Genomic DNA, 14,475 nt, shown 5'->3' on the forward strand with positions numbered 1-14,475 from the left:
CAGGAGCAAGTCGACACATGGTAAGGGAAAAGAGGTGCTTCGATTAGTTATGGGACACAAAACCGCTGATTGTCCAAACAGCTGAAGAAAGGACACAGCTGAGGGGATCAAGGGAAGAGAACATTCGGGTTAAGTCAAAAGTCGGAAATAAAGTATTCATTTCCACAATGTACAACGTACTTTTTGTTCCCAATTTATCCTGTAACCTTCTTTCGGTGTCTCAGTTAGAGTCAAACGGCAAGTCTGTTTTGTTTCAGAATGGCAAAGTTAAAATTCTTGATAAGGAAGGAAACATTATTGCAGAAGATGTTAAAGAAAATGGGCTATACTGCCTAAAATTCTTCCTCATCAATTCCGAAGAAAATGCTCATGTGAGTAAGGAAGAACAGTATGAACTTTGGCACCAACGATTTGGACATTTGGGAAAAGACAATATGTTCAAACTGATTAAAAATGACATGGTTCATGGTTTGGATATCAAAAACTCTTCCATTTCAACAGAGTTATGTCAACCATGTTTGGCAGGAAAACAGACAAGGAACCCTTTCAATAAAAACAAAGAAAGTCGATCCCGTAGACCACTGGAACTCGTACATTCTGATGTCTGGGGTCCAAGCCCAGAACCAAACCATGATGGATCCAGGTATTTCGTCAGCTTCATTGATGATTTCACACATTTCACCAGAACTTACCTGATTTCACATAAGAGTGATGTCTTCCAAAAGTTTCAAGAATTTGAAGCCCTTGCGACAGCTCATTTTTCCCTAAAAATCACTAAACTCAGAACCGATAATGGAGGAGAGTACTATTCGAATGAGTTTATCAAATTCTGCAAGTCGAAAGGAATTGAATTGACCCCTACCGTACACTCCACAGCAGAATGGAGTAAGTGAACGAATGAATAGGACTCTCATGGACAAAGCTAGATCTATGATGCATGACAAGGACGTACCTGAATCTCTATGGGGTGAAGCTCTATTTGTTTCTACATACCTCACGAACAGAAGCCCAACAATTGCTCTGGAAGCCTGCAAAACTCCATATGAGTTATGGTTTGGTGATAAGCCAGATGTCAGCAAACTAAAAGTGTTTGGATGTGTTGCTTACTCCCTGGTAAATCAAGTACACAGAAGCAAGCTTGATAAACGGAACCGTATACTGGGTATGGTTGGCTATGCACATAACGGATACAGACTTTGGGACAAAGAGGAAAGAAAGATTGTAATATCTCGAGATGTGGTATTTGATGAGAACAAGTCATATTTTCAGATCCAATCCGAATCATCACGCAGTAAAGAAACGTCTCCGGTCTTGGTTGAATTCTCAGATGAACCAGTTGAACTTACACAACCTGATGAGGATGTTGAAAGAGATGTTGAATCCGATCGATCAAGTGATTCAGATGAAGATTTTCAGGAAGCACTTGATCCTTTGGATGAGGAATTTGAAATCCTTAATCGCAGAAGCGGTAGACTACGAAGACCTCCAAACTGGCTGAGCGACTATGAAACAGGCTTAATAGCAGGAAACGGATCAGCCAATATTCCACAGAACATACGAGAATTGATGAATAGAGATGATTGGAATGAATGGAAGAAAGCTATAGCTGAAGAAATGAAGGCATTACATGACAACGAAACATGGACATTAATCCAATCAGTACCCGATGGAAGGAAAGCTATAAACTCCATGTGGATCTTCACAATCAAAAACGACACAGATTTACCTCGCTACAACGCAAGATTAGTTGCAAAGGGATGTGCTCAAAGTGCAGGAATAGACTATACTGAAACATTTGCGCCAGTAGCTAAAATGACTACAATACGCACTCTACTGTCTATCGCAGTTCAGTATGATCTACAAATCCACCAGATGGATGTAAAAACTGCATTTCTAAACGGGAACTTGAAAGAAGAAATTTACATGAAATTACCTCCAGGAGAAGATGGAATAGTTCGTACTTGTCAACTCAAGAAATGCTTGTACGGACTTAAACAAGCTAGCAGAAGTTGGAATGAAAGGTTCGATCAGATCATAATTAGCATGGGCTTTACACGACTACGATCAGATTCTTGTGTGTATATCCTGAAAGATAAGAATATCTACCTCGTTTTATATGTGGACGACATGCTAATCTTTGGAAAAGATGCAAAGTGCATTAAATGGATAAAAGAATCATTATCTAAACATTTCCAAATGAAAGACATCGGCAGCGTGAAAAATTTTCTTGGTCTGGAGATCTTCAGAGAGACTGGAGTTCTGGAAGTTTCTCAGCAGTCCTATGTTGAAAGAATCCTCCAAAACTTTGGTATGGAAAACTGTAAACCTGTAAGTACACCTATCTCAACCTCAGGTAAATGGAAAAGGGATGAAGGTATTTTGACAACTAAGCCTTATAAAGCTCTACTCGGTTGCTTGCAATATTTAGCATTGATGAGTAGACCCGATCTCTGTTTTTCCGTAAATTTTTTTAGTCAATTCCAGAGTTCCCCATCAGATTCCCACTGGTCTGGACTTCAACGCATACTACGATATCTACAAGGGACCAAGACGTATCGTTTGGTATACCATCGTAGTACGAACGAAGCACCATTGACAGGATACGCGGATGCTGATTTTGCGAATGGCCTTGACGACAGACGATCGACCTCGGGGATCATGTATACGGTTTTTGGAAACACTGTATCGTGGAAGACGAAGAAGCAGACATTAGTGGTCCTTTCATCTACTGAAGCCGAATTCGTGGCCTTGTGCGAAGCGTCAAAGGAAGGAATGTGGCTTTCGAATCTGCTACACGAAATTGGAATTCTGGAAACTTTTTTCAGAAGGGCGAATCTAACAAAATTAAGAAATTGAGTTTGATACTTGGCAGGTTCCTGCATGCAACATAGTTTTAAGAAATGCAAGAAAAAAATATTTTACTCGAACTACTAGTTGATAAATCATGAAAAACAAAACGGCGTAATTAATTGTTTGATTCGATTTTTCTTAGTGTGCTATTCCGCCTTTTTTCCTGCACACCACACATATGGTGGCAAAAGGGCTAATTGGTAATCTTCATTATATTTGGGCATTTCAATATTTTTGCGCTTTTCTTTCACAAAAACTTACTAATAAATTACTTTATTGATTATTTTGTGATAATAAAAGTTCATGCTATCCATCAGACTAGTAACTGGAATTATTGAACAACAAAATAACAATCCAGAGTAAGCGAAAGTACGGTGGAAATTTCATCCATATTACCATCGATCACCACCCAAAATCATCACTTCTCTTGGCTACCGTACTTTTACGGCATTTATGTTACTAAAGATAATGATAAATGTACACAAAATACCTGTTTAAATACATAATAGACCACTTCCCACCGCTAGCGGGAGTCATCCAATAGGGAACACGAATGTTATCCCAGTTGCAGGCGACGATCTTTGACTTCTTCCTGTAGCCATGTACTCAGCTGCATTTCCTCTGGGGACACCACTTGACCGGGGAATCTAATTAATAGGAAGAAAACCAACCATCAGATGCGGGGGGAACGGTCGGTGTTTTTTACGCATTGATCGCTTTGTCAGCAGATTTGGCTGGAACATAAATAACAGACTTACCTCCGGGTTCCCGTGGCTTCTCAAAGCGGTACGTTTCTGGTGGTGCCACTAAGTGATAGTACCAGTGAGGAATGCTGGTATTTTTCACTATTTTTAACTTTTTTATTATATTTTTATGCTCGATGCAATACGGCGTAATTAACATAGAAGAAAACGAAAGGGATAAACAAATCGGCGAATCTGACAGATGATTTGTCAGTTGGACGCAGCCAATGGGCTCAATTGGAATTACGATTTGACAAAGGACGAATATTCTGAAGGGCGCAATGAGAACGATGTTTCGAAAAGGGCTGGGCGATATTTTTCTTAAATTAGTGTGGCAAAATGATTATAGAAAAATATGATCATTGGTGAAATGATAGATCAATTGATAATCAATATGATAAAAAGTAATGCGGGTTAAAAATAGTGTGTATAGGAAATAGAGAATTAATTTCTTGTGAGGAAATTTCAATCAATAATTTCTCATATTGTCATCAATGTCAATTTCGCCGTTTTGAAAAAAGTGCACAGAATTGACGTATTGCCCTTTCGGATACATGATCCCAACATTCCTTGCATCAGTATCGCGGAGGAGCCATGCCACCATCAGCGAACCAAACACATCGACATTAAGTATGCATTTGTGAGAGAGCTGATCAAAGAAAAGAAGATTGAGTTGAATTACATTCCGACAGATTTTCAGCTAGCAGACATATTTCCTAAGGCATTAGGAGAAGCAAAATTCAGTAAATTTGTCTCAGCGTTAAATTTGAAGAAATGAAGGGAAGTGAAAATTTAAATCCTTATTGTGCATTTGCTTCATATTTTTAACTATCGGTTCAGGCCTCTGAACCAAACTCAGATCAGAGAGAAGTAGAAGAGAGAAATAGTCGTTAGGAGAAACGAATAAGCGGCCACACATCGCTAGCGTTACATGAACAGCAGATAGGTCAACCGTGCGAATGAACAGACTCTGTATCCAGTTTCAAAGTTAATAAACAACGTGTTTAAACGTAACAATACTTTCAGCTTTCCTAAGAAAGAGAAGCTACTGGTGAGTACATAATTTCGTGGTGGAAGACTTTCCTCTGAACTTAGTCTAGGTTGTGCATTCAGCTTTCAGGTGAAGATTTTCACGGGAAGCTTTTGCATCCGCCCTGGTTTTGCTGTTTGATTTGGTTCGGACAACGGTTTGCCAGGTGAAATATTTCACGGGTAACCTTTGTCTCCACTCCGCTCTCGCCTATTTCAACAATATCTCGAGAATAGCATTATGAATGCTCCTGTTTTCAGGTGATGCTAAACTTTTCAAGGTGATTCAATATTCGGCAAAGTGTTGCAATACTTTTTAAAAGAGTCCATTTTTATGACAGGTATTAGTAGCAGTTCAAGATGCCTGGACGTTCTTACCGATTTGATCGCACTTTTTCACCACTTGCTCGTAATGCATCACCAATTTCCGAAACTTCCAGTACGTCTCATAGTAAGCAGCTTTGACACTTTCAAACTGTATGTGCCGCACTTTACTAACCATATCGTTATTTTCACTTGACTCTGCATTTCCCTCGGCTTTCTGCTGATTCAGATTATGCAAATCCTCTTGCAGTCGTCTGACGGCAGAGTGAATCTTATCGCACAGCCTTGCATTAGCGCCCAGCTTTTGACTGGCCTTGATGGACCCACCGCCAAAAAGCTCTTTCTCGATGTCAAGGACATTCTGCTGCAAATCACGGATCCAACGGAAAATTTCCGTGAACTGAAATTTTGGAACAGTTGAAAGGTCATTGATTTCTCGCTGAACTTTACTAAAGGACTGATGTAACATTGAGAGATTCTTTCCTCTCCCGCTCTCCTTCGATTGTACAGTGCGTTTGGGAAGTTTTTCACTATAGATCGAAAGACAATGTCCTTGGCTAGCGTTTCATACAATAAACGCACCAAAAGAGGTTAATGTGGCTCGGTTATTGATTAAAGCGAAAGTAAACGAAGCAAGCCTCTCAATGCTAGATAGGTCCGTTTGAAAAGTCACCCGAGATTTTTCCTTCATATAGATAAAGAAGCACTCACCTGACCGAGATCCTGGATAATCTGCCTCTGGTTGAGCAATGTCCCGTACTCATGCTGAGGGGCAAGCGACTCGACAGATGCCGCAAACTCTCGTCTCTGTATCAAAATTATTTGAGGATTGATTAGAAATTTGTGGAGAACTTGGAGAAAATTGATTGCTGACCTACCATTATCATGGAATGTAAGCGATCCCGGCCCATTTTGCTGATGAATACGTGCCGATTGTGCACAGGCCACACCCGACTGAACCTTGTGCGGTCAAAAGTTTGTAAGAATTATAAACAGTATACAGGTTAGTTTACTAAGCTACAAAGACCAAACGCAACTGGGTGACTGAAGAATGTGAGGATGCTGATATGCTACAACTCGATAACTCAAAGATCAATGTTTTGAGATAAACAACTTGACAACAAAATTTAAATTAATAGGGCAAACGCTCCCTTAGTGGAGGTAGCTCCAATAGTGGAGGTAGTGTGTTTTGGCATGTTTCGCGCTAATAAATGATTATGTGATATTTTTGTATTATGTACGATGCGAAAATGATACAAGTAATCGAATAATATTCATTAAATTCAACCGTAAAACTATTTAAAACAATTATTTTGCTTAATTTTTTTGCTCCTTTGCACCTATAGTGGTGCATCAGTACCCATTGTGGAGGGTCCCATAAGAAATCAATGGTTTGCGCCACTAAAGGAACCATCCTTAAAATATACCTCCACTAAAGGAACAGTGTTCCTATTACTGGTGCAAGGCTTTTTGCAGGGAAATTTCAAATGAATCGTGATTTTTATACATTTGAATGATAGAAGGATTTGAGATCTATCGAATGATACGTTAAAATCATATATTTCATGATCTTAACACCGTGTTTTAGCAGTTTTCCCTTAGGTGCACCACTAATGGTACACTTGCCCTAGGGTTGGAATGAAGACGCTCTCCTCATCACTACAAGGAGAAAACACATTAGTGAACACAAACAAATTACAGTTTGATTTACTTGGAATTTTGTGTTGAAATAGGCACAAGCAAGGCATTGAATTGGTTCAACTATCCGCGTTACCCAAGCAGCACATATTGTTACAAGTAGCTTACAGCAACGGCTTCTTAACATATTCAATAGTTACAATATGATACATTTGCAACATGGAAAAATACTGCTATGTAACCGAAAAAGCGCAAAAAGTCGAGCCTTATGTAACTTGTTTGTTCGTTACATAAGAAGTTTACAAGCGACTGCTATGTTATATGTTGATTACGCATGGGTTTTCCTGCGACCAAAGAAATGAAACGGCGTTGAAGTTGTTGTAACTTTCTGACAGGTTCCAAAACTGTCAGAAAGTTACAACAACTTCAACGCCGTTTCATTTCTTTGGTCGCAGGAAAACCCATGCGTAATCAACATATAACATAGCAGTCGCTTGTAAACTTCTTATGTAACGAACAAACAAGTTACATAAGGCTCGACTTTTTGCGCTTTTTCGGTTACATAGCAGTATTTTTCCATGTTGCAAATGTATCATATTGTAACTATTGAATATGTTAAGAAGCCGTTGCTGTAAGCTACTTGTAACAATATGTGCTGCTTGGGTAACGCGGATAGTTGAACAACCATTTTAGAAATGAATGTCAATAAAAGTAATACGTATGATTTTCGAACGGGTAATTATTCACAAGTACATAACAGATTTAACATGCCAATTTGAATTTGTGGTGAAATCAATCATTTTACTTGCTCAAAATTGATGCGCTTATAAAATAGATAATATTTTTATATTGAATAACACATGATACCTGGATTATTGAGATATTATTCCATTAGAACTGACACAAAAAAAATGAAAATTAACACTGTTACTCTAATCAGCAGTGTTTTTGATTTTATTTTAATTGTTTTTGAAGATTGTGATTCCAAAATCACCTCGTTTCGTGTCCCGCAGTTGCATTTTCTGGGCTTCCTATCATAAATCGCCATTTAATTTCATCTTGCGGCAGATACACTTCCGAATAACTGTTTTCGGACAGCCAATCTAAAATGATGACAACTATTAAAAAGCTGTTAGAGAGGCTGCAAATAGTAAATTCAACAATTTTAATTAATCACTGGAAAAATATCTATGAAAACAATAACTTGTCATAAAATAGTAAAGTTCTTATATCAAAATTCACAATACGTATGAAAACTTTTGACATGTAGTGTTGACCACTGTCAGCAAGTTACTCGTTTGTTACACATTAGTTACCCAGAAATCTTATGTTATATTGAAACTGATGTGTAACTGTACTGAAACTGCCAATAAATTACACTGCTGTCAATAGGGGAAGGGGTATTAAAATGAACACCTAAACGATATCGTCTTGCTTTTAATGGGAAAAACAATGAATTTGCGATAAATCATCAAATAATGTGCAAAAATCTCCTAAGCCAATTAACTGGAACTTTACAAAAGTATGAAAATTAAATGCTCCGTCCAAGAAAGCACATGGTTTGTGACGTGCTCAAATGGCTCAAATAGCTCGAAAGAAGGCAAATTCAAGCGTGTGCTATAATAAGGGCGCAAGTCGCGTGATCGATTTCTATTCATCGATCCTCTCTTCTGTGAATAAAGGAGACAAGATGCAGGTTTGTTAACAATTTTTCACTACAAGACGCTAGGAAGTAATGCAATCTTGCGCCCTGAGGTGAAACAACGAATTGTATTTAGCAATTGATCAACTTGTGCCAATATTAGGGACTGAGGGTAATATGCCCATGATAAGGAAAATAGCAATGTGAAAAACATGTTTTTTTTATTATAATCGGATATACAAATATGTTCTCTATCAAATAAGTAGAAGCAACATCCATCCATTTGAGTATTTCTAGGGTTAATAACTGAATTAAAAAAAATGCGTGCTTATGGGTCATCCATAAACCACGTAGTCATTTATTGGGGGGGTGGGGGGTGGTATTCTGCCCAATGAACACGGTCCATACAAATTGTAATTTTTGTGTTTGGACAAATGACTACTAGGGGGAAGATGGGTCTAGAATTGGGAAAAATAACCGCGTTGTTAATGGCAGCCCCTTGTGCATTTCTGTGCTGTCACTCCAATAGGGTCTAACTAACATGAGTGATTTCTCTTCATCGATTCTGCATATATAATGCATACCTACAGGCGTTTGTTCTGATGTTATTGTTAGATACATGCTGATGCGAAAATAATACATTTGTAAGGTTCTAAATTGCACGTTACTTCAGCGTGGCATTACGTTTGGTAGAATTTGAATTCAACAGCTGTTTTGGTGTTATGAAATAGGGGGGTGGGGGTTTTGCCCCCACGAGTTGATTAAAGTTTAGGTCCTTCGATAACTTTTTCAAGGACAAATTTAACATATTTATTGCACGTAATACAAACTATGTCAGTGCATAAGTGGACCCTGTGGGAGTTGGAATCCCAGAACAAATTTCAAACAAAGAAAACAGCCACTGACTGCTATCGTCTTAAAGTAAATAAGCTTAAGGTGAAGCGGCGTGTAAGTCAAAGAATCATTAGAATCATCATTGATGTAATAGTAGTAGTGTCGCCTTTCCATGTATATTTTCAAAACAAACAAACAGAAAATATAACATTTGTGTTAAGCATATTTTTATGTAAACACATGGGAAATTTAGTAGATTGCCGAGTATTGGAAATCAAAATTAACTCTTCAATCGTACATATCAAAAGAAAACATTACAATTTAATGAAGGGCAACGGAATTTCTCTGTTTTTAATTGGATTTATCGCATATTTTTGTTATGCATCGGTACGGTTTATGTTTGCAAGGGATGACGGTGTTGCCAGGTGACTGGTAACAGATTTTTCTAGCAATTGTTATATGCTTGTTTTTGGAACATTTGCTGCATATCATAAAAATTTATCATTTTGCAAATAGTTTTCCATCACAAGATCACTGATTTAATAAAATTTCAATGATTTTTGTGATCAATTCACATTAAATGCTATGATTTTACAGATAGCAACTCTGACATCACTGCGCTCAACGATCGCGATGATTGTGCACACACGATAGACGCGTCCCGACGCATCCCGACGCATCGCACTGTGGAGCTTTCCAATTATTTTGGGTGGTCCAAATTGATAAACTCTTGGTATGATTTTATGCTTCGTAGAGATGGTTTTTGTAATTTGAGAGAATCGAAAAACAAACAACGTATGAATTTCAAGTTTCTATGCTTTGCCCAACCTATCCGCACTGAAAATTAATACAACAGAAAAAAAAGTTGGATATTTTACACTATAAACACAGGCATGTCTCAGTGTGCGGTGGCGGCGTGGATTCGCAGCAAGTGAAAACCACCGCCATAATAGTTTTGTGTGTTGTGGTTGATAAAACTTTATAAATATTTGATTCCCGTTTGAAATGTGTTCCTTTAAGGGAAGTAAATGAAAGATTTGTTTAGTGGAAGTGTAGTGAACGCAATATGAAATCCAAAACACAAATGTTTGCTGCAGAATTACAATGGAAAAGGTAAGCACCTTCTATTTACAAGTGTAGTTGTGTGAGGCAATGCAATGCAGCATAAAATCGGAGATTTTTTTTGAGAATATAAATCTCATGTATATTGTTGCCAAATTGATAATGCTGTACCTGAAAGTGTTGGTTAAATATTGAAATACCACCTGAAGCATTTTTCTTCGCATAAATTATCCATTAAATCAGGTGATAAGCAGTTATATTTCATCGATGTTGCAAATACCAATACTATCATAACAATAAGTTAATGATTTTGGAAAAGCCATTTTGTGATGACGCACCAAAAGGCCTTAACAAAACTCAATCATTTACGGGATTGACTGTTTAACGAGAAACTTGCGACGATCGACGCGCCACAATAATTCGTGGACGGAGGGTATAAGAACTAAGTTGGAGATGTTGATTAAAGTAAACATCACCTCCAATCGCTAGCGATGTTGTGGTGGAATGTTGACGTTTGATTACGAATTGTCTAGAGGACCCAAACACCTTAACGTTCAAGGATTCGTCATCGCAATCATCGAAACTTCAACAGCCATTTTTCTGTTCAAAACTGAAATTTACTCGTCGAAAATGTGTTCACTGTGTTTCGGTTGGAGAATAAAATACAGTGAACACATGAATATATTCATTATTTTGAACGAAAAAAGCGCTTTTGAAAACTATGGAGTTGATAACGGATCCTGCCCCCTTAAACGAATTCTCGTCATTCCGTGTCATCGGCTCAAAGATTGGCGTTCCCCACAAAAGTCGTAAAGAGAACTTTACAAATGTAACTCGATGTTCTGTGATATGTCTACTCGCAGAAATTGTCCTTCATTTATTAAATTGTTTATTAATTATAACTAGTTCTATCGCACAACATCAAAAATAGAGATGTTAATTAACGCAGCAAAACGAATTAAGACTAAGACAGCTAAATTTCCACATACTTTCATCGTCATTAAAATATTATGGAAATGTTCATTTTATGTTAGAGGTAAAACACGCGAGCAAAACAAACATTTTTGAATTACTAATCACAGTCCTAAAAAACATCTATGAATGATTATAATCCCTTCGAAAACAGTTCTAAAGGTTTCTGCTTCGACATCATATCATTACGATATTCACCTCATTGAAAAACCTCAACATCTCCGTACCTAAAATTATATCAGTTTTAATTTCTGAACGTGGTTCTGACTTCAATTTATCTCCGTATCAACAAAAACACTCTTTTTCATCATTCGTGCGTAATAAAAAATATTGTAATTTGTTGTTCATGCGTAACATGTTCCTCCTGTTCATTTTTTCACCCCTTCCCCTATGACAAATGGTAAACAAACTTCATGCTGTTACACACAAGTGACTTAGCAATCTGTAAGTAACCTAGCGTGTTATTTGTTTCTTTGCAACCACAGATTCAATTTCAATGTAACTTATTCATTTTGACAGCTCTAGGTTAAGTTACATGCAAGTAAAAATGCAACATCTATGTAATGTAAACAAAGCGTAAGTTACAATGTAATAGTTTAGTAACCAAAATTAAAAATCATCAATAAGATATGCTACAAATTATCTGAAATGCAACGGCAATGTAATTTGTTTTATTTTTCTAAAATATTGCATTTGTTACCAGTGCTACTTGGGTAATGTCAGTACATGATTGAGAATGACCAGTTGTGGAATTTGTGAGGTTGTTTAAATATGGCGTCGCAGTTAGTAAGAATTATCTAGTATGTAGGCCGTTATGTTGATCATTTCCTTGTAGGCCACGGTACGTGGATTAACCGTAATCCGGGGTATCATTGATCAGCGGGTAACATTGATCGGAATGAAGTTCGTATCATCATTAATTTTCGATTACTTTTTCAAATCGACGTAATTAACTTCCAAACGGTTTTGAGAAAATTAATTCAGAAGAATCACAACCTGTCTTCTAAAACTGTTTTGAAATGAATCACCTTTTTGACAATTTTTCACCGTGTACATTGCTTAAATTTTGCATACAATAAGCTCGCATTCAAAAACTAGGGAGTTCCTGTTATTTCCCACATTTTTTTTATTAAAAAATGATAAGCCGATTTATTCAGTTACTTTCGACGTTTTTGTACCAGTGTAAAATCGACTCAAGTAGTGTTTTGTTTTGATTCGTGGTTAAGTCACTTTGTCTCTCCATACAGCGGAGCGGCGAAAGTAGTGGTTAGGTAGCGAAAGTTGAAAATCTTACTTTCGTCGTTTTGTAAATCCGGAAAGTAAACGTTCTAAAAGTGAAAAATCGAGTTGGTTTAGAGCAAAATGTGTAGAATTTCGTCTGCGAAACACGTAGAATCGATAAAGTAAGTTTGTATATATTTTTGACTTGAGTCTGTTTGAATAAATTTTCGAGAATTGATGGAACATTTGCAAATCATGAATGGTGCTTCTCTTTCTTATATTCATAAGCTAATGAAAGTGAGAATTTTTGCGAACATTGCGTAAATTTGTCAACTTTTCGAAACAATGATTTCAAAGGGTAAGGATGACACTACCAAAGATTCATGTCTCACATAAGTTCTGCAAACGATATGAGCAAGGAAAATGCGGATCTTACTAAAAATTGCATCGCCGAAAACGATTCCGTTGTCAAAACTTTCATAAGTATGCCCCCCCCCCTCACTGTAGAGAATATAGAATTCCCTTAGGAAATCGCCTACCTTAAGACATTTTCCGTGGTATGAAGTGTTTTTAATTTTTAAATAACTCAAAAAGCAAATGACTTGTAAGCGTTTGGCCTTCATATTCGGCTTCGGGGGCTATGGTTTAAGTAAGTAACGGTATTTTCAATATTACCGAACGTTGTTTACATAGGTGATCAATGTTACCCCAAATCAGCTAAATCAAAAATTCACTTACAACATTTTTTTAAACATGCTTCAATCTTTCAAAAAACAAAATGCAATATATAGTCACGAGATATGGGTGGCAGTACTTGTTTTAAAAATATAAAATTTGCAACATTTGCATATTCAAACGAAATATTTAAGAAATATAAAAAAAATGACCAATGTTACCCTGGATTACGGTAATGACAAAAAGACTTCATTTTTATTTTGTTCCATGCAATGAAAGTTTGTCAAAAAATGACAATTTTCACATCTAAAGCAACAAATAGCCATTACTTTTCCAAATCTCAATAAATTTATATATTTTTGGAGTGATAGCCTTTTTACTTAAATTGCGTTCGAATCACCATGACTTTTATAACATTTGTTTTAAAATGAGCTAGAAATCTTGAAATAAAAACTCTTGCCCCACTTTTCTCTACTGTTTGATTCAATTACGAAGACATTTTACGTAACCGTTAGGCATAGTTGGGGCACTGCACAACGGATATAGGGGAACATGGGGCAATTGTGCCACCTACAATTTCACATTGTTATTCAATCAAATGTTCTGTTTTTTTTTTAATTTTCTAATGTTTAATCCAGGATAAGTATAAATTAAACTCTAATTGAGATTTATGTAAATGCATCGTTGAAAAAAATACTGCGGAAAATAAAAAAAATGTTTTCAACTCGTCAAGTCGAAAATTACAAAATATTAAGAATAGTTAAGGTTATTTTGAAGGTTTGACTTCCATTCAATCCAAAACCTAATTAGTTTTCCACGCAGTATTAACAAATTACTATTTTTCAACATAGTTTTGAAGATTTTTTTTTTAAAGTTCTTGTGACATTAAGCCTTGCATTTATAAAAATAGTACATCTTAAGGGGAAAAAAGGAAACCGCAATTTCTTTATGTTAAACCAAATTGCTTGAGGTTACATTGAATCAATATTTCATATATCAAAATACACCATCTTGGCCATTCAAAAAGGTTTAATAATAGTTTTACTTTTACTATGTTCGTAAAATTATTATTTTTTTATTTTTTTTTTATTTCTTTATTAGTATCATTCCAAACATTACATTCATTTATTATATCTAGGTGTTCTGTGTTATTAGACAGCACTATCATCCAAATTTGGTCAAACAAATTTAAGATTTTATTAACATTTTGTTAACAACATATAACATTTCATTTGCCGTAGCAGTTCAGATTTTTTACAGGTGAGTTGATTTCACCTGCTTATAAGAGAAAAAAAACGCTTTAAATATACTTAACCTAACTTAACCTAAACATATAACGCATTAATCGTGGCAATAGAAGGTTGTAACGATTTTTAACTGAAATGATTTATTATTTTATTTGACATTTGTTCCAATGTTTCAACATTGGATATTCTATGTAACTCATTGGTACTATACCAGGGAGGAAGCCTCAGAATCATTTTC

At 36.3% G+C, this 14,475-nt stretch overlaps 1 protein-coding gene across 1 annotated transcript in view; it reads right to left on the reverse strand.

Annotated features, from left to right (window-relative positions):
* LOC5571987 (syntaxin-19) overlaps positions 1–14,475 on the reverse strand; it is a 43,705-nt gene that overhangs the window by 5,133 nt on the left and 24,097 nt on the right. The window contains exons 2-4 of the mRNA XM_021855912.1: positions 5,825–5,906; positions 5,658–5,753; positions 5,001–5,346 (exon numbers count right to left, since the gene is read on the reverse strand). Of these exons, the coding sequence (XP_021711604.1) occupies positions 5,001–5,346; positions 5,658–5,753; positions 5,825–5,857 (475 nt within the window). The 5' untranslated portion in view covers positions 5,858–5,906. The remainder of the gene's footprint in view (positions 1–5,000; positions 5,347–5,657; positions 5,754–5,824; positions 5,907–14,475) is intronic.

The sequence above is a fragment of the Aedes aegypti genome, chromosome 1, assembly GCF_002204515.2.
Source record: "Aedes aegypti strain LVP_AGWG chromosome 1, AaegL5.0 Primary Assembly, whole genome shotgun sequence".
Classification (NCBI taxonomy): domain Eukaryota; kingdom Metazoa; phylum Arthropoda; class Insecta; order Diptera; family Culicidae; genus Aedes; species Aedes aegypti.